At 40.7% G+C, this 27077-nt stretch overlaps 2 protein-coding genes across 2 annotated transcripts; both read right to left on the bottom strand.

The window, feature by feature from the left end:
- Positions 1 to 415: 415 nt before the first annotated feature.
- LOC139199394 (bMERB domain-containing protein 1-like) lies at positions 416 to 11693 on the bottom strand. The gene is made up of 6 exons (XM_070828460.1): positions 11615 to 11693; positions 4565 to 4685; positions 2903 to 2976; positions 2070 to 2184; positions 734 to 804; positions 416 to 528 (listed from the first exon to the last, which is right to left on the bottom strand). The coding sequence occupies exons 1-6, from the start codon at positions 11691 to 11693 to the stop codon at positions 416 to 418; spliced, it is 573 nt and encodes a 190-aa protein (XP_070684561.1).
- A 443-nt stretch (positions 11694 to 12136) lies between these two features.
- LOC139199429 (phosphoinositide 3-kinase regulatory subunit 6) lies at positions 12137 to 27077 on the bottom strand. The gene is made up of 20 exons (XM_070828500.1): positions 26990 to 27077; positions 26593 to 26697; positions 25977 to 26068; positions 25577 to 25645; positions 24940 to 25072; positions 24699 to 24768; positions 24143 to 24335; positions 22530 to 22677; positions 21701 to 21787; positions 18266 to 18509; positions 17400 to 17705; positions 16794 to 16893; positions 16203 to 16325; positions 15374 to 15481; positions 15086 to 15188; positions 14877 to 14938; positions 14578 to 14668; positions 14423 to 14484; positions 14191 to 14297; positions 12137 to 13895 (listed from the first exon to the last, which is right to left on the bottom strand). The coding sequence occupies exons 1-20, from the start codon at positions 27045 to 27047 to the stop codon at positions 13739 to 13741; spliced, it is 2418 nt and encodes an 805-aa protein (XP_070684601.1). The 5' UTR covers positions 27048 to 27077; the 3' UTR covers positions 12137 to 13738.

Here is a 27077-nt window from a genome sequence, read left to right as displayed (position 1 = left end):
GTTGTCCCCGCGACCCTGACGGATAAGCGGTATAGATAATGGATGGATGGATGTTAGGTTGTGCCTTTTAGAAACTGATAACCAGAAGAAGTTGGCTGAGCAGAGATGATTAAGAGGAGTAAAAATTAAAACAGGAGTGAGATGATGTGGAGAGCAAAGACTCAGGGTGAAAAAAAAAAACAAATCCAACACAAGACCAACTTGGGTCCTGGCATGGAAAACACACCACATGATCTTTGCAACATCCCTTGCTCTTCCTCTTTCTGAACTCGCATCCATGCAGCTCCATCCATGCTTCAAAGTCTTTCTCGGACTGAAAAGCTGAAACTGGAAATATTGACTCCTGTGGAATGGCCATGTCGGTTTGTGGCCCCTGCATCAGCCCTGGAGTGGGGCCCTCCATTTTGACTCCAGGCTACATGATGGAGCACGTGAAGCCACAGCACTCCTTGAGCAGGGTGAGGCCTGTTTTGGTGAAGGGAGAGGAGGTCTGCTGAGCCCTGGATGGCACCCGTCTGGTTGGTGCACCTGAAGAACAGAATAAAATCACATCGTGAGGATCTCCAAAAATGTAGTGGTGTATTTTTTCACATGTGTTGAAGGCAACCCTTTGCACTCTCATTTACATTTTGACTGTGAATCAGTCAGGAGGAAATCACCTTGAAGAAGATAAAACATTTGGAACAAGGTGGACATTTGCCATTGCTTATGAGCTCTCTTTATGCTTAAATACCTGTCCTCTTCATATTTCTTGGGAATTTGGACTTCAGAAAATCTGCCATTTCTTTATCTTCTTCGTTCTCCCTGTAGACATTGAGAAAGATTGATATAAAATACATGGGAACACATGAGTGCATAAAGCACTCGGACAAGAATTTAATCTTCAATTTGAATCAATCTTAATCTTTAAGAGAAGCTGGCGAAAATATGTCCAGATACAGATAGGAATCAGATGTAAAAGTCAAATAGGGTCTCCTCTTTACACTTTCTGGACATGTCGTCTATTCTACAAGTACTGAAAGAGCAATTCAAAGAAGGCGAAAGACGATTTCACTAAAGTGGAGATGAAACACCTTCCCAAGTTACCCGCTGGATAAGAAATCAGTGCAGTTCTGGCTTTTAGGAGGGATTAGATTCACTCTATGAAGAGATTCTAAGATTAGATAAATACACCCTGCATATTTGGTTATTTGGATGTCTGCAGTGCCCCGTGAAGTTCTATACTTTTAAATACACCAGGATGTATGTAACAGACATATACTGATATCTGACATGTTCTGTTACACAGAGCATGCTAATTCTACCGAATCTGTCCTGCTTTGAAAATAGAAACAGACAGAACTTTCTTGTGAAATACAGTCAGGGTAGAAAAGAGAGAAATAGCAATAGCAGACAAACTATATTTATCAGCATGGACAACACTGCCTTCAGCACCTTCACGGGCACCCCTCTCTCCAATCCATTTCCACACTGTTCTCCTGCTTCCTGCCTCTCACCTTCCCAGCAGCCCTTAAGCATTTTCACAGCATGCTGTCAACTGCCAATACAAAGTGTTCATCCCACAAACTACAGTGCTTCATACTGACTAGGAATTGGAGTGGTGAGAAGATTAAACCTAAAAACATGCTTTACACTGCATATCACATCTTGTGGTCCACTGTCAAGTCACATTAAATTACAAATTGAGCGTCAGATTAATAAAGAGCCTGCGAGGGTGCATACGCTCCATCAAGATCAGCAAGAATGCAGAGTGCCCATTCATTTCCTGTAAAGATTACCAAACAGTGCAACTCACCTCCTGCACAATGGACCCACTGTGAGTTGAATACAGCCGTTCTCTATGAGTGCATCTCAAAAACAACTCAGAGGGAGCAGCTGCATTTCCTATAATACTCATCAGCATACATACACTGAACGTGCTATATGTGCAATGCATCTATATGTAGTGGCTTTGCATGTGCAGCAGGATTAAATTTTTTATCTTTAATTATTCATTCACAGCCTATAGTGACAGAGATACCAAAGGACTCCTACTAGGCTGTAATGAAACCATACAGGCAGAAGCACACCTGAGTCGTTCAAACTCCACGTCGTCCACCAGGAAATCTCTGGTCTCGACCAGCTTGTGGATCTGCTGCAGTAGTTCCTCTTCCTTCTGCCGGTCCTCATTGGACTTGTCATTATCTGCAACACAAGACATCTGAGTATCTATCTGTTTGTATGTGGAAATCTTTCCAGCAATTTATTCAAAGGAATAATTTTCCATTTTGGGAAATGTGATTACTAGTTTTTTGCTGAGACTCAGGCGAGAAGATTGATGGCACTCTCGTGCTTGACACATTAAATATGAAGCTGAAGCCAGGAGGCAATTAGCTTAGCTTAGCTTAGCACCAAAACTGGAAGCAGGGGAAAACAGCTAACCTGGCTTTGTCCAAAGTTCAAAAATACACATACTATCACCTACAAAGCTCAGCCAAGTAATTCTGCTGTTTTATCACACCTGTGATGAAAGTGTAAGGATTAAACAAACAAGATAATATAACAATAACAATAAATCATATGTTGTTATTTAAATATATATATATATATATATATATATATATATATATATATATATAATATCAATATAACAAGTTAATTAGTGAGCTGTAGAGGTGCTGGTCAGCAGATTTGTGAACGTTGGAGTTAGCCAGACCAGTTTCCCCCTGCTTTCAGTCATTGTTCTTGGCTAAGCTTGCATAAAGCTACAATTACTGTAACTGCCTGATGGCTCTGGCTTCATATTTAGTGTGCTGTCATCAGAGTAGCATCCATATTCTCGTTCTAGTTTATTTCCAAAAATGTCAAACTTTCTCTTAGTTTTCTCTTAGTCTCTAAGTTTTGCCTGTTTTTATCCTCCTACCTGGTATGGACACTAATTTGTGCAGCTCCTTCTTCAGACGAGTGATCTCCTTGCACAGCTGAATGTCATCCATCCTGCACAGGCATGATGGAACCAAAACAATCACACAAAGATAAACAGAGTGCATGCTGCATATCAGCACCCTTTCTACTTTAAACTATAGTGAGAAGTGAAGTCTTGACTCTTGACTGTGTGGGAAAATAAAATTCAAACAGAGAAAAGTCGATCTTATATTTCACACGCGTCTGTTCTGACCAGAGGTCCTGTGACATCACTCCGCCTGCATCACACTCTCTCTTTCAACGGCCTTTAAAGTCAGCGGATCATCACTGACACTGAGGTGGAAGTGGAAGACCCTCTGGGCCATCCTGGCTCAGGCTTAGTGGCCCTCACGTGTCTCAGTATCACAGCAACTGAATCTTTTTTAGAAACACACGCATACGGGCACTCACAGCGGCATTAATCAATGACAGCAGAGTGTGAGCCTCGCCACCGTGCCTCATCCACCTGTCATGTAAGATGCTCTCCACAGACGTGAGGGTGGAGAAATAGCCATGAGGTCTGGAATACAAATGGTACGCATTACTTAACTAACTAAAACAAAACAAACACAGGTTGGGGTTTGTTTGTTTGTGGACCTTCAAATTGTGATTTTCCATCTCCGTCCTCTCCTCCTCCCCCTCCCTCTCTTCCTCCTGTCTGTCATTCTCCCACTTTATCTGCTTGACTCTTGTTTGCTACTCCACACCATCACACCTCACGTTCCCCCCGCTGTCTGAGCAGTGTTACTGCCTATCTTTCAGAGGAGTGGATGAATAAATATCCATGCATTAGCCTGCTTAGCAGAGACAATGGTAAAGCTGTTGAAATTTTAATGGGGGCCAGCTTGGGGTGTGAGGGAGAAAAACACTGAGAGAGAACAGAGGGCAATGCTGCTAGGATGTGTGTTTCTGATCTGTTGAACTGATAAATCACTGGAAGATGGAATTGCACTTTTATCCAGTGTGAAAAATATTGAAATATTGAATGGAATTTCACACAAATATTGAGATGATGAATCTTGTTGATTTAATGATCCAATCCAGCACCACCAGTAACTCAAAATGACCATTGTCTAACAAGCCAGCATGTTAGCATGATAACATCAACATCCTATGCTACCATTAAGCACATCTGAGCCTTAGTAGGCTACAACTTTAACTGACACAAAGCTGAACCGTGTCTAATTATATTGAGTTAAGCATGATGTGCACTAAGCAACCTAATGGCCAGGCAAGAACATTGATGTTAAATGATTCTGTGATTATGTTTAATGATGATTGTTTTTTAATTTTTAGGTTGAGGGAAGACTGTGGTTCGGCAAATAAACTATGGTTAGTGTATAGTTATGTTTTGAGAGGGCTAGGGAATTGGTTAAGATATAAATATAAACCAGGTCTGTAACAGGGTGCAAACTCCTATATGAAAGTCAGGCACATACACTCATCCACCACCGACATCCACACTGCCCACCTTGCCACTCAAATATCACAGTACTGTCTGCACTGGCACTGAACTTTGGCAGTGGATTGTTGCTTTTAACGAACCTGCTTTGTTCAGTAGTCACACTAGTTGCAGATGGCAGCCATGACTCCAAGTAATAGCAAGGTGTTGGCCACTCACATGTATCTGAGCTCTGACTCCCTCCTGACCAGCACATCCCTGATCCTCTCAATCTTAAACAGCTCCCCCTCAATGTCGTCCACGGTGATGGTGGAGTCTGCCATGGAAACGACGTCGTCCTCTGGGAGAGAGACAGGCAGAAAGAGAAGGACAGCTTTTAGTCTTGCTAAACGTTATAAAAGACTAGTGTTGGACATGCAGCTTGTTTAGAGTACACATCTTCAACCGACTAATACTATACAGAAACAGGCAGACACATACACAGTCATACAAACATTATCCAATTTACAACTGCAGCAAAATAGCATATATGACTCTGGATTCTAAACTGTATGAATAGCTGCAGCAGATGTACTTTGTCATTGCTGCTTATTGAGGAGCAGAGCATCACAGACAAATTACCATGTGTCAGTGGTTGGCATAACTCACAAGGCTGCTGTCTTTCTCTCTCTCCCTCTCTCTCTTACATGTGCACGCACGTACGTGCACATACGTACACACACACACACACACACACACACACACACACACACACACACACACACACACACACACACACAGACAAAACTGATTAATTGCTTAAACCCAGATTGGTGGGTCAGCCCATGAAATAAGCTTCTCCCCAATATGGCTGTCAGATAAACACTGTGGTTTCTGTGTACCCTGTCTTGTTCTGCTGTAGAGAGATACAGTAATTCACTCCGTCAGTCATTCAGTGTCAATCTTTTGGCAAAATGTAATTCCCTGGTGTAATCATCACACACTACACACAGGATATGACCTGAGAACCTCTCCCAACTGGAAATAAATGATTGGTTGAATAATTAATTACTTATTTGGTAACAGCTTTGATAATTGCCTTTCATCATCTTTTACATCTTTTAAAACTAAATCTCTTTTGGACTTGGCGTGGTGGTGGGACAAAACAAAACAGTTCTGGGAGACTGTGATGGATATTTTCCACTATTTTCTTAAAACTGATCAATTTATTGAAAGAAAATACAATGATCAATTGAGTGTTCAAAATGCTGTTATTCTTTCTAAGGCAAAGAGTCATATGTGAATCTGTAACACAGTGAAACACCGTGAAATCATACATAGAAAAATAGAAAAAAATCTACACTCCATCACACTAGGACACCATGTCATGTGACAAATAAAGGCTTTTGTCGCTCGTGATAATTGTCAATCTTTATAATATGCACAGTATGTGATTAGCAATTAGAATCTATGTGTGAAATTCATCTTTTGCAATGATTAGAATAAATGTACTACAGCCAATACTTGTCAGGAGTAATCAAAAGGTAGTATAATTATTATTCATTATCAGGACACCACTCACCCCGGCTCCCACCTCTTCGACCTGTTGCCCTCTGGCAGGCGCTACAGGTCCATTCGTTCAAAAACGAATAGACTCAGAGACAGCTTCTTCCCCAAAGCTGACACCTTTTTGAACTCTGATCTGCACTGATGTCACCTCATTATTGCTTTACTGCATTCCAGCACTGATGCCACTTATCTAATTATTTATTAGTGTTTTTTATACTGTGTTATACTTTTTTGTGCACTTTAAGGAGCTGCCCTTTTTTAATCTCATTGTACCCAGTACAATGACAATAAATGCTTTCTAATCTGTTCTATTCTATTCATATCATTACTATGATTTAAAATATATTACATCAGACAATTCATCATACTGCATCTTAACAGAAACAACAAAACGGTTCATAATTGTTTCTATAGAACAATGACAAGTTAGTAAGTAATCCATGTGTGTGGAAAACACACACACAACAGCTCTGCCTTCAGGCAATTAAATAATAATATACAGCAGAATGTATGCCTTGATGGCCTGCTGAAAAGTCATATTAAACACAGTGCTGTGTTTTAATCTGTCTCATTATACATGCCACTCCACACACCACTCCCTCTATTTCTCCTTTTCACAGTATCCTGTCAAATAACACAGACATTTCCTAAAACAAATTTCAATCCTCAATCTAAAATAAAGTAAATACTAAACAATTGTACATTGTTTGTTGGACATATCTCATTTACAACAATGTGTGGGCTTTGTGACATTGTGACAGCTACTGTACACTGTGAGCAGCAGCCACAGCAGCAGCACCAGAGTCAAGCACGCCAGCATATCAAACATTTAACTGCAACATCAAGATTTAATTTACCCTGAGATCCAAGTATGGTTGACCTTCTTGAAGGTAGACTGTCAAAGACTTGTAGTGACAGGTGCAACTTCACTTTTGTAGCAAATCACCACTGCCTGCCCTTGAATTGTCCCAGTAGCACTGAAGCGGTCCTGGATAACTGTCACTGCCCTGCAGAGAGCTGCACAACATGGGGGCTGAGACGGACATAACCAGACATATACTAATACCACCACTGATAGACAGCCCCCGTTGCCTCCTGGGGCCCTTAAATCCTCTTTGTATACACACACCATTAAGTAGTAGAGCTCTAGTATGTAATATATCTATTCTGGTCACATTTAGCCCTGGGGAAGGTTGGAGCTGACTGGGTTCAAAGTGCTGTGATGACACATCTTCTGCACTTGAATGAAAAAAGGCAGAAAAGAAGAGAAGTGTATCATAATAATTCAAACTGGGATTGCATGACTTCAGGGTAGTAGTAAAAGCGCCATAGGAAGCATTAAGCATGCTTAGTGATAATTGCTGGTTTACATGGACTCATATCCCTGCTGGCAATAAAGCTTTGTTTGGGGGCTTAAAACTGCAGTGTGTGCTTTGTGTGACAGACAAAAGGGGACCCTGAAGTACAGACAGAGCTCTTCAGACAGACACTCTGTACTCTGTCACGATGACAAATATGGCTGACGTCAGTGTAGCATCATCACTTGATATCTGACAGGATACACAACACTGAGTTGCTGCAGAGCGTAACTGTCAATAAGGTTAAAAGCATAAAAAGATGCACATGGAGCTATCTGCACCTTCAGTACAGTCAGCAGAAGAAAAAAGAGATCCTGTTAGGCTACAAACAAATTACGCTACTTTAGCAACATCACCAACAAGCAACACTACTGACAATCTGACAAAATGTGATCATAAAATACTATAAATTGATAAATCTACAAGTTGAAAAGTGTGAGTTAGAATAGTTTGCATGAGTGGAAGTATAAACACACTGTAGTCTCCTTTAGCCAATTTTTAAGACGTGCAAATGCGTCAAAATTCGAGAGTGGTATATTATTGACATGGTATTTTATGTGATATAATTAAACATGAAAATCTTAAATGCGTCTATCAACCACCGATCTTATTTCAGGCACCTAATCAAAAAAAGCATTGACTTTGAGACAAGGGAAGTGGAAATGCTAAAATATAAAGCACTTAAGGATTCCTTCATTTCTACAGCACCCTATTTGCTTCATGCATTCTTTATCGTTTCAAAGGAATAGTTGACATACTGTATTGCTGAGAGTTACATGAGAAGATCAAAACCACTGTCATGTCTGGACCTCAACCAAGACACCAGAGCCAGAAGACAATTAGCTTAGCTTAGCCTAAAGACCAGAGGCAGGGGGAAACAGTTGGCATGGCTCGGACCAAAATTCAAAAAGATGTATACCGGCACTTCTAAAGCTCACTAACTAAACTGTTGTATCACATTTGCTTAATGCTAATGGCTCTATTTGCTGGAGCTGACTAACTGCCTCCCTGCTCTACCTCTGTGCTTATTGCACAGACTAGATGGATGAGTCAAGCTTCTCTTCTAACAATTGGCAATAAAGCAATAAGTGGATTTTCCAAAATGTCACACCAGTCATTTAATCAATATGCTTTAGCTCAAAAAAATAAATAACCACAGCTCAGATAAAGCATATATGGTACAAATCTTTTGTATATAAAAAGTGAATGGGATGTGACGTGTTGGCAATGTGATTTTTTTTTGTATTATTGGTGTTTTCCTATAGAATATAGATAAGTATAAGAAAACTAAACAAACTACTTTTATTTCAAAGAAATTGTTTTATTTGCCTAAACTTAATCCTCAACCCTCAATACTTAAAGATCCTTAACAGAAGAGATTTTAAATGAATAAACCTTTTTTTCACAGCATATATTTGTTGGTATTTAAGGTTTAAGGAATAAGGGGTCTTCGATAATGCTATTAGCTCCACCTGTTCTGCTTTTCTGCTGTGCTGTGTAGTCAGTAAGACAACATAGAGTGGAGCATCCCATTCATGATTTTGTCACAGACTGTGTTGGGTAGTAACTACTTACATGTCATAAAATTGCAAAATAACTGTTATTGTAAGCCATTACAGTTACTGAGAAAGATCTGTAATTAAACTGCAGTTAAAAATCAAAATGTACGTGATTATAAAGGGTTACATCTGAATATATTCTTTTCAGTAAAAAGCTCATGTGAGGAATCTAACATTCATTCTGTTGTTTGCATCTTTTCGCTGCTTAGGAATGCCTTCTTTTGGCATATTTCCAGCAGCAGCATCAAGCTGCTAAGATATTTCACACAGAGCTGTTTCAACAGTTGTCTCTGAAATCATTAACTGCTCCCTACTCACTATCTAGGGAGTTCAATGAAGAGGACTGAGCTCATCCGCAAAAAGAATAAACACTTTGGGACACTACTCACTGCACCATTGAATATGTTCTTCTGTCCATGCAATGCATGATGGTATATAGTGCTTGGTTAGTGACCATCGGTTGTGCTACTTTTCACGATGCATTGTGGGATGATTTGAGTCCACTATACAGGGTAAACACAGTCTATATTCTCCATCCTTCGGCACTATTTGCTCAACTTTTGAGCATCCTTACTGATTGGCAAGACAAGAGGCGGTGCAAATGCAAACAAGAGAACCAATCAAAGCAGTGCACATTGCTCTAAGCAACCTGAACCTGTCATGCCTGCGGCTTTGCTAAAGTGAGTGGTCATATGGTCAGAAAAGAAGGCTACTGCTGCTGTTGAGTCAACAAAACTTTCCTCAGTTTTAATTCTGGTTAAATTGAAGAAGTTTAAAAAAAAAAAAAAAGTTTGACAGTAATCAGTGTGGGGCACTGTTGACATTGCCTGGTTTAAATGTATGTTTTTAGAATGTTTCAGCTTTATTCCACAGATTAAAACAGTCTGTTTTAACAGATTAAAACAGACTGAGTAACTAGTATTCTGTAATCACATTTCAAAGGTCATTTTCTCATTGGTCTCAGAGGCTTTTGATGCCATGACAAAGAAATGCATTCTCGTCAAAACATGTCTCAGGATTCGTGTTGATTCAAAAGCAAACCTCTATGTGACAGACAATGGTAAGCCAATGCAGAAGAGTGTGCACATTTCACAAGCAGATATACAGGAGATTGTCTGTAGTTCGCACTGCCTGCATGTATCCCTGCCAAAAACTCAGACAAGCTTTATTGATCATGACTTTCCATGTAGCTGAATGCAGCACTGATGCTCAGGTGTGTTATCATAATGTATAACATAATTGTCCAACATGATCATAGCTTAGTACATTCTTCCATCGTTAGAGACGGCATGTTCTGCTGCAGTGGCTCTCTAGGACAGGTTAGTCTGCCACTGAGCAGTTATGACTCACCACTAGACCTCTCTGAGATGTTCCCTCCTTTACACTTTCTCCCCTTTTCTCACTGTCTCACAGTGAGCGTTTCTCATCTTTCGCTTTTGCTCATTTCGCCCTGAATCCCCACAACCCTGCCCCTCTCTTTATCCAAATCCTTTGAGATGTGAATTATCATGAGCCGAGTTTGCTGCGACTCCATCCCTCTCTTTCACACTGCAACAATGTGCTTTACGCCTAATGAGGTAGAACAGCACGCATACAGACAGCTGAGCCAGATTAGACATCAAGAGGCAGAGGCGTAGGACATAGGAGGAGGGATGAGCTGAAGGAGGGGACAAGAGGAGGGGAAATGTGAATAAAGGAAAAGTTGAATTTTTCAGTGTGAAGGAAAAACATATGGCTTAACAGAGACTCTGCACAGCTTTGTAAACTTCCCACCTGACTGATCACATCAGTGCTCTTCATAGATGGTGTTGCAACCAAAAAGCTTTAACTAGATGGTAATGTAGAGGAACAGAACTTCAATGAAAACGAATCAGAAACTATTTTGATGAGTGATTAATCATTTGACCAGTGTCAAATGTTCCCCGGTGTCAGCTGCTCCAATGATTTGCGTTTTTCTCTGGCATATTTATTTGTAAATAGAATTTGAAATTGAATTTTTTTGGGCTTTGGACTGTTGATCGGACAAAATGGGACATCTGAAGACATCACCTTGAGTTTTAAGAGATTGTGCTGCATATTTGATCACATTTTATAGATTAAATCATTCATTGAGAAAATCAAGCTTTATCGATCGTTAAAACAATTCTTAGCTGCAGGCTTTTGAGGAACAAAAAAAATAGCCTCAAATAGTCTATTGAGCGCAATAGCTTAGATGCATCCAAAGTCCCGCCAAGTCGCTGTGGGTCATCATTCCTCACTGAAGGTGCAGGAGTAATGGGCACTCGCTTACACAAGTTAGACACACGCACACACACACACACACACACACACACACACACTGGAAGAACAGCCACCTGTGGATTCTTGACATTTTCAGAGCTGCTGCCTGTGCTGCAACTAGAAAAATACATTGATCGGTTCTATTTATAAAAGTATAAGAGAAAAAAAAACTAACTATAGTAATCCTGTTATACGTTTTAGTGGGTTAAAACAGAACACAAACCTATGAAACCATACATGAGCGTTGTGTATTGACACAATAGATTATACTATATTATACTAGATTATACTATACTATGAATTAAACGGTGTAGAAATAGATCAAGGTCACTGTATATTCACTTCTCACTAAACTAAAGACACTGCAACCCCTAGTAGCAATGTTATGGTAAAAAGAACATCAGGTCCACTGACACATTTAGATAACTGACAGTAATACTGTAGGACATACAAAGTACATTCAGAAAGGTTGCTTTAAATGCAGTAAATATATCGCAAAGTAATAAGACTGCAGTGTTGGTAACCTGGTTTGTTGGTGTCTCTGCTCCATTCGGTGCGCTCCAGTGAACCATACTGATGAGGAGAGGCTCTCTTCTTCTCCATCGGTCCAGCAGCTGCTCTTCTCTTCTGTTCTCCCTATGGTTCCAGTTGCAGTGGCTGGGAAACAGCAAGGGGAACTACAGGGGAGGGTCTTGCAGGCTCAGTCTGCTGCTGCTGCTGCTGCCGCTGCTGTTTCTTTGAGTCATCGCCAGTTACCAACCTGTAAAGGCAAAGAGAGCGAGATGCTCCAGCAGTCCCCACCACCTCTGGCAGGTGCCGGTGTGTGTGTGTGTGTGCAGTGCACAGGAGTCTGCCTCTGTCAACCAATGCTCAAGCTGGTTAAACAGCGTCATCTGGTGGACATTTGATGCACTTACAGCATTGGATGGATCACTCCATATAGTGCATTCAAGGCTAAAGCCTAAAAATGGAAAAAAAAATTATGGAAAAAAAATGTGTTGAGATTCAAGCAGATATTCGCTGCATTTATTATAAAACACGAGCAATGTTTTACAAAACATAATCATTTATTTACACAATTGCATTTTGATTTTAATATTCTTTTGTATATGACATTAGATGAAAATAATGTGCAAAATTCATCATGAATTCCAAACTCATGATTTCAGCAGACACACTCACATGACATAACATTGTACACCCAGTACACACATTACTGCCTGAGATCATACCTGTGGGCTACTCTTGGGCGTGTAATCACCAAACCATCGATTAAAACAAGCAGCGCCTTCATCTCTTCCATGAACAAGAGTTGTGTAACATCTTCAGCCGCCTTCTATATTCTTAAAGGATGTCATATACAGTATTTCAGACATGTAAAGTAATGACATGATTACACATGTAGTCATACAGCAAGTGATATATTGCTTTACACACACATACTGCACTGTTGCCCCACTCCCTCAAGGAAGTTATAACAAACACTGCAGTTTTAGTGCAAATAGATGCAGCTTATGCATCACCTAACACACCACTGTTAGAGGATCTAACAGTCTGAGGTGATTTTTACACCTCAATACACCTGATACATTTGGAACATGTTTTACTTTCGAGAGTTTAGTTTAGTTCTTTGGAGTTCTTCGTCTTGTTATCCATCATGCAAATCAGCTTCTTGTGCATGTGTTTAGTAGAGTGTGGCTGTGCGGAGCAAGCCAGCAGTCTGAAGTCTGATGGTTACTTTATGTAGCTCGGTCTGTGCATGATCCACGTGTCTGTCTGATACAGTAAAACACAAACATTGCTTCTGTTGTGTCGTAATTCCTGACATGGCACGAGGCTCTAGCACTGAACATAGTGTGGTTTTAGAAACTTTCCAAACACTAACACCAAGTTGTTTTCACCTTCATAACAGTTTACGTTGTGTAACAGGAATGGGAACGGCAAGTTATTTGAATGATTCAGCTAAGACAAAGGTGACAGATGACTCATTGCATCAGTCTTTCACCAATCTGCACTTTTCAGTATCTGTCAGGCCAGTCTGTGTGAGTGTGTGTGTGTCAAGGATACGGTAAAAGGTAGTGTGTCTATGACATAGAATAACTGTTTAATCAACCCTTTCATCAGACTGCCTGCAGTTTTATGATAATGTCTCATGATTAGTGATCCAATTGTCAGTAGTCCTGAAATCTTTAATGCATACAAGTACATACCTTTGTTTTTTTCCCTGCTGGCCTCTCCAGTGTCACAGGCAATATTGTTCTTTGGCATTATTCCAATCCGCATATATTTACTGATTGTCTTTAAGAGTGTATAGTAGTTTACTCATTTAGAGCGAAACACAGGTAGGAGTTCAATCATACCCTGCAGAGTAATAATATTTTGTTCCACCAAGTGCAAGAAGTGACACTGGTACTGTAGGCGCTGCATTTGGCCTCAAGTTGCTTTTGATTTATAGTCTTTTTCCACACACAGTAATCAGACAGAGCTGAAACCTTTTGGTTTTAGGGGTAGCTCAAATGTGATTCCTTTTGTCTTTTCCTGTGTCAGACTAAACCTCTGTTTTCTCAGAAGCCACACGCGCTTTCAAAACACAACGTGAATCGTCTTAATTCGTCTTGAAGGTTTCTCTGCGGGGTCACTCCATCGTGTCAGGTGATGATGCCAGCAAATGTGTTGATTGGTAGGGGAAGTCCTTTGCTCATGTATTTGCTCAGTCCGGCATCTTTGTCCTCTCCCAACTTGAATTTGGACCTCATGGTTTTCTGTATGCAGTATCCGGGATCAAGACACGGTGATATCTCGAAGCTACAACACAAAGATATTCAAAATAGAGCCATGTGCTTGGGTTGCACGCCACAGTCCCCAAAAATGTGTTAAAAAGGACCAATTTTCAGACATGAAAGGTCATGTGAGCTATTTGCTCTTAATTTGCTGACTTCTCTGAAAAAAATCCAATTGAAAGTGATGCAAATCAAGCAGTGGCACAAACTAGACCCCAACAGAGCAATTTCAAATACAAACTGTAGGGTTCCACTTGACTAATGAATTGTTCTAACAAATGAATGCCACTTACAGTACACCTGAGGCTACACTCGCTTACCTCTGCACATCTTTGTAAGTCCTGCGATGATCTTTGTCCAGCGTAACAGTGAAAGACTGACTCTCTAAAGAGCGAATCTTAATGTTGCTGGTCCGAATCTTTGACTGCTGAGAATTTCAAAATAAAAGGACAAAATGAATTATTGTTGCATGAACCAATTAGCAAAGTCAAAGAGGATGATTCACTCGAGATATTTGCTCTCAGCTATTTGAGAGGTACTGCCAAGACTCACCACAATGTTGTTTTTGGTTTTTGTTGGAGATTCATTCAATGTCAGTGTCAAACAGTTCAGATCTGTGACACAACGCCAGAAAGAAAAATGGAGCATAAGAAAGGGACACAATCATAGAATACAATAAAAATACTGGATAATACATAATACTGGACCTTCAGCTTCATTGGAGGGAATAGCGTTGATCTGAGCACCTGACGTCCTGACTGAGATTCCTTTGTCAATGTCTCGGCCGCTCAATGTCACCTGGACACACACACACACACACACATGCATATAAACAAAACCTGAAAGTGTCAGAGGTTATGCAAGCAAACAAAGGCACCCAACACACAAACACACTTGACATTTTTGTGCTATTCTCCCAGTAATTGATAGTAATTGATTTGGCTACAGTGACACCCATGGCAGTAATGTAATAAGGAAACAATGGCTCTAAAAAAAATCTAATTACCTTTCTGTAATTCATCGAGACAACAGCTCCACATACCTCCCCTGAGCTCTTCTTCTGTTTCTCTGTTTGAGAGACAGGCATGTTGTGAGAATTGGTTGTGCACAGACACAGGTAGGTAGGTGTGCATGCACACATGCAAACTGTGCACATAAAAACACAAACATCAAAGAAAACATTGGAATAACAAGGCACATTAAAGCCCAATTCACCTCTAATTGATGCTGAGATCTGTCTGAACTCAGGAAACTCCATTTCTAGATGGGTAAGAAACACATCTTCCACGGGATTCTTTGCCATGTTGGTGAATGTCATCTAATGAAAACCAAACAACATTTAAAAACCAAAACCCATTTGAAAAATGTGAATGTGAAATGTAAATATTTTTGTTTTAAAATCAACTGGTGTAAAGCTGTTTAGCTCAATAGATGCTTCAGATTTGAAAGTACACTGTGCTTTTAATCTGAAAAAACAAAAATCCACACATAAAATCACAGAACCTTGACAAAGTAGATGTTGAAGTAGACAGGCTGCTGGCCCATGCGAACATAGTAGGAAATGACATCAGACACAAAGGGCTCTTTTGGCCTTCCTGGGTTTGCCTGTTGCTATAGAAGACAAAAGTCAAGTGAAATTAACTTGCCGGCTTACATGATGTTATAACCACAAACTCATTTTAGTCACACTTGGATCGTGTCAAGTAAATATAATAAGTAACTAAAAGGTCAACTGGTAATCAGGTACTATAATACCTATGTTCCATCTGCTCAATAAACAAGAGTGACTTTTGTAACTCTGCTGTAAGTTTATAGTGAATCAAAGTTTGTTCTTTGGCAAAAAATGCATGTTTTTCTATTTTTTAATTAATTTGGAATGCTCTGGAAGAGCGAGCGGGATGCTCGAGATTTTCTAGCAACAAACAAGCTGGTCTATAATTTTAATCGCTAAGAAGTCACCTCAAGAAATGAATCTTTATTTATACGTTATACCATTAACTTATTATTATCACAATCAACCTCATTTATTTTCTAAATGTTCCTTTGCATATTTTTTTCATTGTAATTCCAGTTCCTGTTTAAGGCTCACAGAGTCCGCGCAGTGTCAAGATATGACTAAGTTCAGCTGTCTGTTGCTGTGGTTTCAGTGAAATCAACACATGCATTTTCTCCGCAATGAAAGATGTTGTGCAACTTCCTTTGTTTCAGCTTATGCAGAGAACGGTTGCCACGTTGGCCAAATGAAATGCGGTAATGAGAAGACATTCAAGCACAAACAGACTTCATTTTAACATAGGCCTGCTGTGAAAAAAGGTTTTGAATTGTTGCGTACCATCTCAGCCAGTTTGGGGATCATGCAGCCTAAACTCTTGATGTTAGAGCTGTACCACGGGTCGACCATGCTCAAGTAGGAACCGAGAGCGCACAGATTCCCCTTGGATTGACTGAGGTTTTCCTAGAAAAAAGGAACATGAAAGTGGCAAAAAACAGTCTGAAAGATCTCTTTTTCTAGCTACTGAATGTTTTTAGTTGTGTGTGTTGTTATGCATTTTGCACCTGGAGTTGTACAATACATGTTCAGGGCAATCCGTTATGAATGCATGATTTGTCAAGGTTCATGTAGTTTGTGATAGTCAAACAGGGGCAAACATGCAGGTCAATCAAAAAGGAAATCCTTGGTGGAGACACATGAGCTAATTGTACTGACAATTCTATACCATTTTCACCACCTCTAAAGTTTGTTTAATAAGCCTTTCCTTTAATAAGCATTTCCCATGCAGGATCACTACATTATTACTTAAAGACATATAAAACACACAATGACAACATTGTATTTGGCATTTTGACAAACTGATTTTCTGTTACAGAGACGTTAATGTCATGTTATCTTTAGAGATTCATTGACAAGAGGAAGTTGGCTTACCTTTACAGAGGAGATGGGAGTTGTAGCCGTGCAAACAGGGATGTAATAAAACTGGAGGTTGACTTTCATTGTAAGAAAAAGCCTCCTCGCTTCCCTTTTCCTACAAACAAACCAAAGATTTGTGAGAAGCACAAGGTGTGTGCATGCAGCCTGACAATCCAAGCAAAACAAAAGTGTTAGATTTCCATTTCAATATATGACATTTGCAGCACAAGAGGTATTGTTTATCTTCCCAAACCTGATAGAAAAACAAAGCGAAGTAGTGATTTAACAGTTCAGTTGTTATAATTACATTGTTAATGCTTAAATGACTGTGTTTGCTTTCATATAGTATATAAGGAAACATAATTCAGGATTAGGTGTGAACATGCGTGAAACCCAGTGTATGTTTCCATTATTGTACTCTTTATTGTATTGCAATATTATAATGCTATTGTGCTCAAGAGAAAGACCAACATACATGATACCATGTAGATCTCAGTTGCCAGACAATACAAAACTACAACAGTGCAGTGTGATAAAGGGCTATAAATCAATTTAAATCAGCTCAGTCACACACATCTCCAGCTGCTGTCAAAGAAGCTTCATCATCTTGTGTTCCCTCACCTGAACAAGTAGTAGGCCTTGGCCAGACGGCCCAGTACCCTGTCATCCCCCATGGCGACTATCCTGGCAGTAAAGTGTCTCTGCTGCTTGGGGAAGGGGTTTTGCATCGCGCTGCTTCCTGCCCGCCTCTGCAGAGTCGCCCCTCTTCTTCCTGCCCTCCCTCCACTTCCTCCTCCTCCGAGGCTTGTGTGGTCCTCAAAGGTGTCTTGCATCAGCACCATACTGTCCTTCACAGATGGTTTCATCTTGATGCCTCCACGCCGTGACAGCTTCGATGAATCTTGCTCACTGGGCGGAGAGGGTTTACTGTCGAACAACAAGTCCTCATCCTTTTAAAATTATGTAAGGCTTAGAAGCAAAAACAAGTGGTGCAAAAGATCCCACGTTGAGTGTAACTGATGTTTGCGAGTTCAGCAAACAACTCTCCAATAGTTCTGTAAGAGTTTCAGTTTACTACAAATTAATAATAATTATTCATACAGGACCTATAAACATGTATTAGTTGAGAGATGTCAGTGAGACATGGCTGCCACATAGTTGGCGTCTTGATCAAGGTCGCCTCAGCAGTGCCCTGGAGTGAGTTGGCACCTTTCTAGATACCAGTTCACACTTTGAGGTGTGAGCCAGTCTTGAATTCATCATCTTTGAACCAAGCCAAGTCTCTATGGACTGACACATCGCTGCCCCCTTATCCCAGTTACCTTCGCATTTTAAATCTCTTCAAAATGATTTACATGAGTAACAACGTCTCTAAAACTCTGGCTGGCATTTTTGCACGTTTAACCACAAAGACTGTAAATTAAGTAAACTAGACAAAACTTGGAGTGGGCCTTTAATTAACGCAAAATAACAGGTATTAGATTTACCTTTTGCATTGCTCCCATGATGCACTCACGCCAACACTGTAAAGTGATGACGAAGGCGAGGGGTCAGCACTGAGGGGCAGGTCTCTTTCGATGCCACTGTCGTTGGACATGACAGAGAAGCGGGCAATGTCAGATGGCATCGGGTCGGTGGGCGACTCACCCAGCTCAAAGTCCTCTGGTTCCTGGATAAGCGAGAACTGCTCCGACATGGAGCTGGATCGAAACCACTTGGCCAGCTCTCGCCCTGTCAACATTTCAGCATTCGTTATTGATGTACACTCACATGTTTCATGTTTCATGTTTATTCTATTTAAGAAGATGCAGTGCTCATTAATGAACACATAAATAAATTAAGTACTTGGGACCATCAAATATGCCAGATTTAGCCACACAGGCTAATTTCTATTTGGTATTAAACAACAGCACAGACACACAGCACGTAACAACACTTAGTCCGTTCACTAATAATGTCAGCTGCTCTCTGTGTGTTCATTCACTGAGAGCAGTCACATCATCTGGAACACAAGCACATGCATGCTTCGCAAGCAGACTAATGTCTCATCATAAACAGACTTGAGTTTTCTGCTGTGTGTGACTGTTGTTATGGAGATGCATGGTCCACATGCCCACTCTACCTCTGGATGGACCACCTTCATGCATAGGGAAGGAAGCTCTTGCTGTAAAATTAACCCTTAAATGCATACCTCGAGACCCAGGACATTATTATACCCAATCTAATTCATCTAGCTATACAGAAAGGATTCTCTGTCTGTATGTGTTTCCACTTGTGTCTGTTGGTGTGTGTTTTTCGCATTGCTCAAGAACAGTTTATGTAATCTTCTACATACTTGGCACCTGCAGTGTCAAGTGTGAAGTAGTTGTGGGTGTGAAATGAAAAAGATGCACTTAGCGAAAGACATTCAGTGGATCTTGACCTCTCCAATATGGCAACTACAAATACCACCTCCTCCCTAACCCAGATGTGCGTGCATCGAACAGTTCGGTTTCACAACTGGTGGGTGGAGCACAGTGTCAGATGTGTCGTTCAGATGAGCGGTTCGCCAAAACACTGCAAGCTGCAATACCGGGAAATCAAGCAATCAGTCTTCTCCCAACAGGCAGGTCACCTGACAACACTAAAAGCTGCAATACCAGGAGCCGAACAATCGTCCCGTTCTGATTAGGCATGCACTCTCTATAGCCACAACGAGATGGGCACTCCATTAGTTTCATCCAGTAATCAGCTCCCTGTTGTTCTTACTGCAGGCAAACTACACTACTACACTACATCATCATAAAAGCATTGTTTTTCTCATGTTCTCTCTAAAAAGTGTACAGGATTGTTAGCGACCCGAGGATTGTTAAATGTTTTTATTTATGAGATCACTTAAAAGCAAAACTGGAGCATGAGACATAATGAGCACTAAACGGGACGGTCAGGTTACTGTCCAAATAGCGGTCCCAAGTTCAGACTGATGAGGGAGTCTCATATAGTTACCTAAACCTCAAGCTTTCTGCACAAATTCTCAAGTAGTTTCTTTCCAAATCTCAAACTTCACAGGCTAGATGATCTCGTAAGTGATGCCATGGTTTGAGAAAAGGGGAGAGGTGCAACAATTTCCAAAAGCTAATGGATGCTCCAAATCTTTAGTTTATCTACAAAGAGTATGGCTTCAGCTGAGGAGTTCCCACAGTCTATGAGAATTTACAGAATTACATTATTCACTGCTTTCATCTGAAGAATCCTTTCACAATCCTGCAGGGATGAAGTGGATGCACTGGGTCAGTGCCTGTCTTGTGATCCCTCTGAATTTAATGCTTGTTAAAGCAGCACTGTATACAGTACATAGGCACAAATCACTGTACTGAGAATATAAACACCATACTGTAAATCAACATGTCTCAGTCATGGTCAGTTTCACAGTTCCATTGATTCAATTCAGATCTGTTTGGTTTAGATCAGTTTGATACATAAAAGGCAGACTCAACAATATTGGAGAAACTAACAAGAGTAGCTAGATTTCAAAAGTACCCAACAGAAAATATCTCACCCCCTCCCTCAGGCTTTCCTCCAAAGCCACATCTCCACAACACATGAGCACACGCTGTCAGACTAACGTCAGTGGAGGATGAGTCCACGACAGTGATGAGAAGACCGGCCACCGCTCACTTAACGACAGTCTGTCGCTGTCAGCAGCGGCTCTTTCTCGCTCTTCAGCTCAGCGGGTGTGTGTTTTGTGCTGGTAAGTCATGATAGTCTGCTGCGGAGCCATGATTTAAATTTTGACTGCACTTTCTCTGCCCATTTTGTGTGTTTCATTCAGTCTGAGTGAAATGACTGGACAAGTTTATTACAATCCTGTGACAGCCCCAGATACTCAAATTTCTCTATTTATTGCTGTTGGGCCATTATGAGAATTTCAACCAATATAACATAAAGTACTTCTAAAATAAGTTGCAGACCCACCTTTAACAGGCAAGGGACCATATTTGGTAACTTAAGTGGGAGTTCAAAATGCCCGCCCCTTGCCCCACCATGAGGCAGTAGAACTACGAGATTTCTCCAAGCCAATCAGCGACAATAAGGCTACATGACAGGCCGGCAAGAAACCATATGTGGTAACTTCATTGACCTTGATTTTCACCATAAAATTTTTTTTTTTTTTGAAAAACCTCACAAAAGTAAAAAGTCTTGTAATGACCACCAGTAATGGTCTAGGGTTGAAATGTTGAATTTCTAAGTATTTCAATGAGTGCTCTATAAAGGGTTAAGTGAGTGTAGCTCAGAAACTGAGCTAAACTTAGAGGAAACAATCTACCCCTCAAATATTCTCACGCCGAGTTTACAATTAACACTTTCATGAATGCAGTTGCTAATGACAAAATGTAAACCACAGTGTGGGCTTTCATTTTTGCGTCTTTACTTGACCTTTTATCTCTTTCTTTCATCAACTCTTTCTAAACTATCTTTCATCAGCTCTGTGACACTCAAGCTCTATTCAGTGGTATACTGTAATGACTCCCCTGCAACTTCTCATACACCCATCCCATAAGCACATATACGGTACATGCATCACACGATTGAGGGCATTCCAAAAGAGTGCATATGCCTTATCAGGATTAAATCTCCTGAAACAATTCATTGTAAGCAACACAAGACTTAAACAGCTACCTTTAAGTGAGTGCAGCTCTGTAATGGATTTTCCTCTATTGGTTCATACAGTTATTGTATATTCACACTGTATGTGGACATCAGCTCTATGGGATTATGAGTTGATATGGTATTGAGATGTGATTTTGATGATAAGTTATTTCTATAACTGATATGGTCATGTGTTTTGTATGACAGACTAAGTTTGTGTAACTGTCAGTCTAATTCAGTTCTGCTGACTGGCGCCAAAAACTTCTTTCAGACCTCCCATGGTGTCCACTCACAGATATCCAGATCCTCCGTCCACAGGTGGAAGCTCATCTCTGGGTTAGGAAGAGGGCAGTCACACAGTGGTGGGCTGGACAATGGCTCTGCAATACACACACACACACACACACACACACACACACGGAGGAAGGGAGATAGGAAGAGACCAAAACTGTCACAATGACACTCAAAACAAAACACCCCCACAACTTCCTCTCTGTAAACACTGCTGTCTATCCCTCAGTCTTCCAGCTGGGATGAGGGAAGAGCAGGTTCATGGGATGGGTCGCTGACATGATAATAATGTGGAGAAGAGGGGACGTCATGAAAATAGATATCCGGAAAATCTTAAAAATACAGACAACTGACTCGACTGATTTGGCCATGGCGGAAACCGCTAGACAGAGTCATGAATACATGTTTGATCTCAGCAAAACCAGACATGTCAAGGCCTTGTGGACACAGAAAACATGGCCATCACTGTGCACATTATGTGCCTGAACAGTACACAGAACACCACTGCACTGGCTTACAGTGAAGTGGCTCAGTTAGAACAAGCGTCAGCTCCAGAAAATATAGAGTAATGAGATAATTTCCTCTCCCATAAATTTTTACACATTTGACAAATGTCAAAACAAGTGCCCTATTCTTCATCCTGGTCTCATCTCATGTCTGGAGGCTTTTTCCAATTCACTCCAGTCTGTTACATAACCAGATGTGACTGTGATTCTTGTGGTTCGCAATCCTTCATTGATGTTTAGCTGAAGTTTAAGCCTAAAGCAGAGCAGCTGTGCCTCAGAGTAACTTGCAGGGCTTTGCTGTATTTTCTTTACAGAGAGCTCCTACCTGAGTCTGTGTCTGTGACGATCTCGCTGTACAGCTGCAGAAGACGGCTCCTCAGCGCTCCCCTCTCCCCTCTGCCGCCTTCCTCCACGCTCTGCTCTAGAGTCGCCAACACTTCCTGAAAGTACGGTTCAGCATCTTGACCCATGTCCTGTTCCAAAACACACAAACACAACTGTGGGTGAACACACATGCACACAGGAAGATAAACACATGCAGACTATGTATTAATAGCAAAGAGGTGAGGGGTCAGTGGCGCGCGTGTGTGCCTGCTCTCGTGTGCGTCCTGCTGAGGTGTTACTTTAGGATCAGTGCCAGGAGACACTTGCACAATGCAGCTCAAAGACAACAGACCTTCATTAAGGATGTTTCACATAACATGGACATACGCGGCAGGGACTCTTAAACTATTTTTGATCTAAGAGCAAAAACTGAAATATTTACTGCCATCACTAAAAACCTATCCTGACATTATTATGCTCTAATAAGGCTACACTCAAGCTCATGAGTCATCGTGGTAAGTACTTGAATCATTACACGTGATTTGAGTGTACAAGGAGATCATTCACTTCCTCCCAGAGTAGTGACAGTCACGATATGCAGTTATGCATTGGCATTGAAAAACATGGAATACTGCTGATTTTACAAAGATATGTTGTGCAATCAAATCAGCAAACAGATTCAATCAGTATTTTTCACAGAACGGAGATGACTAAAGGGAAAAAAGCAACATGGAGGGGAATTTTCTAAGTGGAGTGTTAATCAACAAAGCACATGGTTTTCTGAATAAATCCTGCCATGAAATGTTAATGTTTTACAATAATGTGCATATGAACAAAATGGTGAAAATGCCATGCATAATAGTTTCTGGAAACTTAATTTCACAGCTTATTTCAACATGACTACTGAATGAAGCTTGCGGCTTGAAGCCACACCAGTCAGTGAACTGAAGGAGGTTTGCTTCTTCTCATGTCTGCAGCATTTACTTGTAGCCTCAGATATTATAGGAAGTGTATTTCAGTAGTTAACTTCAACCACAGCAGCTGCCATGTCAGAAGACTACAGTCAATGGTACATTTTGTCCAATCAGTTGGACAAAGTCTGAATGTTGAGGTCTCAGTGAAGGAAAGTATAAGTCAGTCATGTCCAGCCTACTTGCATTAATATCTGTCAACATCAAACTCAGCCTTAGAAGTGCATATTTACTGAAGCAGCCATTGTGGGCAAGCTTTATGAGATCAATGTAAGCTCAGGCTTATTATGTAAAATCAAGTCATATTTGAAAAAGATGATTATGTTAATAATTAAACAATTAGACAGTGGGAATTCTGAGCCAGGCTCCAACTTGAGAAAATAAAGTGTCAAGCATGCGGAAAACGCTCACATTAACTTTACAAAGCCTTGTGAGTCCAAAAAAAAAGTTTATCAGAGAGCAAAGTAGGCCATGCAAACCTGTGGTCATCTGTGGTCAACAATTTTCAGAAAGCAAACAGACAAAGCATAATAGCAGTGACAACAATTATATAGGTCCATACACTGCAATGACAACTAGAGAACTAAAAAAACAGAAGGTAATAAGTGAGCACAACTCGACAGTGCTGTGCAGTAACACCGACCTTGAGGGCTTGAGCCAATTTCTGCCCGTGGCACTGCTCTGCTCCTAAAGCAGCCTGTATGGAGTGTTGGACCACATTGCGCATGTGATCCAGATGACTTGCACCCGAAGCTGAAGCGGACGCCTCAATATCACCCAACAGAAGTTGTCCCAAAGAACCGGAGAAGACTTCTGGGTCAGCCAGAACAAAGACCCTGCAAGGATTTACATGACAGACTCGGGTGATGACAGAGAAGGCAGTTTGACTGCATCTTTGAAAGGATGCGCCCACCCAGGGTTAGTGGTTTTAACGTAAAACCAAAATCATATAGTACTAACACTGAATACCCATTCACACACCGATTACCTGCTGATGAAGGCTACTAGGTTGAAATGTTAGCATGTTTGTGGAGATGGCCAGAACAAATTGGTGAAATTGAAATTAGTCATCTTGGTCCTGAAGATTTATGTGTGTGCTACATTTTACCTTCAGGTATTCAATGTTGGAAATAGCAAAAGCCTTTGCAAATCTACAGTTTCCTTAGGCTTTTATTGTACCCACATTATTTATGACTCACCTCTCCTGAAAGGGATAGTGCTCATTCTTTAGTTTCTGCTCTGCTGTGACCATCCTCTGGTACATCAGACCTGTGGAGTAATTAAATAGAATACTAAATAAAAAAAAGTCAAGCCAAGTCAAAACGATTACAAGCTTTAATTGTTGAGTATCTTTGAAGATGACACAGATTTAGCAGCAGGAGCTCCTCAAGCGGGATGTTCTGAAGCCCTGACTATGTCAAACTGAGAGTTGAATAATACCTGGAAAAGAACGTTCAGTTTTTATTTGTCTTGTGCAGCTGAGGCCGATGGTGCAGTAAGGATGAGGGTAGGTCAGGAGTCTTTTACAAAAGTCGTAAACCCGCTTATACAGCTCATCTGGAATATAGACTGCCTGGAATATCACAAAAATACATGCAACAAATGCACACACAAACACAGACACACACAGACACACACATGTTACAACTAATACCAGTAAGTACCATTTACCTTTTAGGTAGTGAATGGTGATTATCACACTGCTGTGGCTTTTAAACTACTTTCACAGACCTAAATGCAATCTTTTTAGGTGTCCACTTCCTTGTTGAAATTCTTTACTGGAATAAACATCCTTCCCTGTTTGAATACTTTTTGAAGCAACAATGCTGAAACTCCCTTCATTACACATGTTAAAAAGAATGCATGCATCATTTTCGCATCACCTGTTCAGCCACACAAAGGACTAGAAGAACTGGAGACTAGTTCTAGAGAGTAATATTACAGAAAATATCTGTTTAGTATAGCTCTGGTAATTGATTATGGGTAAATTCCTACATGTGTGCATTCAATATATAGTGTAAAAGGCAAACTGAGGCAACTCAGAGTGCAACAATGTGGCAGAACTACTGTAGCCTACCTGAATGATGGCATACATCAGTGTGTGGAGCAGAGGGATGATGAATTTGCGAGAGTCCCATCTCTCAGCCTGCAGAGAAAACACACACTATGTCAAGGACTGTTTTATTACAACAAGAGCTGAAAGAGTTATATCTAGACACTTGATTATCGATCAACTCTTGACTGGAAAATAATAATTGCAAAGATTTGGTGTTTTTTAACCCTGGTAGTCAGTAAATTCAAATTCAAGCAGGTAAGGTAAATATTGAATCACTCAGATAAAGCACGCAAGCCACAAAGTTTCAAGTCTACAGTATAAGATATGAGTAGTTGATAACAAAAATGCAGTTTTTTTCTGAAGTATTCCTTTAACATTGGGGTTTCAAAGTGTCAACAGTGCCACTGCTGAGATCAAGTACCTTCTCCAGCTCTTTGATCAGCACCCACACCAGAGATAAGCTGTTGGCAGGATTGTTTTGGACCTTCTTATGAAGCGTCCATCTCAGCATGCCTGCACACACACAGAAACACACAAGCCATTGACAGATAGACAAGATTTCCACAGGGCTGACACAAGCTAACTCACTTGCTAAATGTGTCACATTTTTCTCCATCACAGTGCAAATCCAAAACAGTCTGATGACTAACGACTGAACAACACTCATACTGCTAATACAGCTAAATATTCCACAGAGTGGTTAAACATCAGGGTGGGAACGTTTGCAGGGTGGAAGAGCATTGGTGAGAATTGAGTCAGTTTTGTGACATCTAATCTATATGTTAGATATACTAACCCACTGTGAATGTAAATGCTTTATCTGCATGATGAACATCATGAAGTTGGTCTTTTTGCTGTTGCCACTTTTTGGAAATGAAGACCCAATGATAAAAAAAAAAAAAAAATCAGATGTTGTCGTTGTTGATTTCCTATATTATATGTGAACAGAGCCAACAGCAAACACAGATCAAACCTCATCAGTGCAAATAAAAAAAACTTTTCTCTTATTTCATGTGTTGTAGCAGATCACCCTGTACCTTTGTTGTAACACTCTGGGCTCGGCTGTCTGTCCGCATCCCTGGGCAGCACAGCCTGGACGCTGCGATAGAGCTCTGGCTCGGGAACTGTTGGGGAGCAGCCAGCTGATAATTAAGTTGAGAGGTTAGGTGTTAAAGTGTGAACATGAAAAGGTTTTGCTTAAAAAGAATTAGTATCTTCTGAAATATGCAGAGACCAGCCCTGATACACTACGATGCATTAACAGAGAATAAATACACTTTAAAGCCAGAGACAGACTGCTCATGTAAGCATGTATGTATCCAATGATTTATTTTCATTCAGCATAGTGTGTATCAAATCTGAGGGTGTGTGTGTGTGTGTGTGTGTGTGTGTGTGTGTGTGTGTGTGTGTGTGCGCGCACTCGTGTGTGCGTACCTGCTGGTTCCATGTTGCACATATTGCTTGAGTTATCCCAAGGGGCCTTGTTCATCATGTCTCACATGCATTGTGGGTCCATCAACTG

This window comes from Pempheris klunzingeri, chromosome 3 (assembly GCF_042242105.1).
Source record: "Pempheris klunzingeri isolate RE-2024b chromosome 3, fPemKlu1.hap1, whole genome shotgun sequence".
Lineage (NCBI taxonomy): Eukaryota > Metazoa > Chordata > Actinopteri > Acropomatiformes > Pempheridae > Pempheris > Pempheris klunzingeri.
Note: the sequence above shows the minus strand (reverse complement) of the source record. Positions and strands in the feature narration are given on the sequence as shown.

What these genes read in the sequence shown, in the direction of transcription:
- LOC139199394 (XM_070828460.1), bottom strand. Translation starts at nt 11,693, where the DNA reads ATGGAGAAGAAGAGAGCCTCTCCTCATCAGTATGGTTCACTGGAGCGC. An exon ending in GAGTCAGAGCTCAGATACAT is followed by an intron (nt 2,977 to 4,564) that starts GTGAGTGGCCAA and finishes ATGCCTGTGCAG; the next exon opens with GATGGATGACATTCAGCTGT. An exon ending in CAAATTAGTGTCCATACCAG is followed by an intron (nt 2,185 to 2,902) that starts GTAGGAGGATAA and finishes CTTGTGTTGCAG; the next exon opens with ATAATGACAAGTCCAATGAG.
- LOC139199429 (XM_070828500.1), bottom strand. Translation starts at nt 27,047, where the DNA reads ATGATGAACAAGGCCCCTTGGGATAACTCAAGCAATATGTGCAACATG. An exon ending in AAGGCCTACTACTTGTTCAG is followed by an intron (nt 16,894 to 17,399) that starts GTGAGGGAACAC and finishes GTTTGTTTGTAG; the next exon opens with GAAAAGGGAAGCGAGGAGGC. An exon ending in GATCTCAGCATCAATTAGAG is followed by an intron (nt 14,939 to 15,085) that starts GTGAATTGGGCT and finishes TCTCTCAAACAG; the next exon opens with AGAAACAGAAGAAGAGCTCA.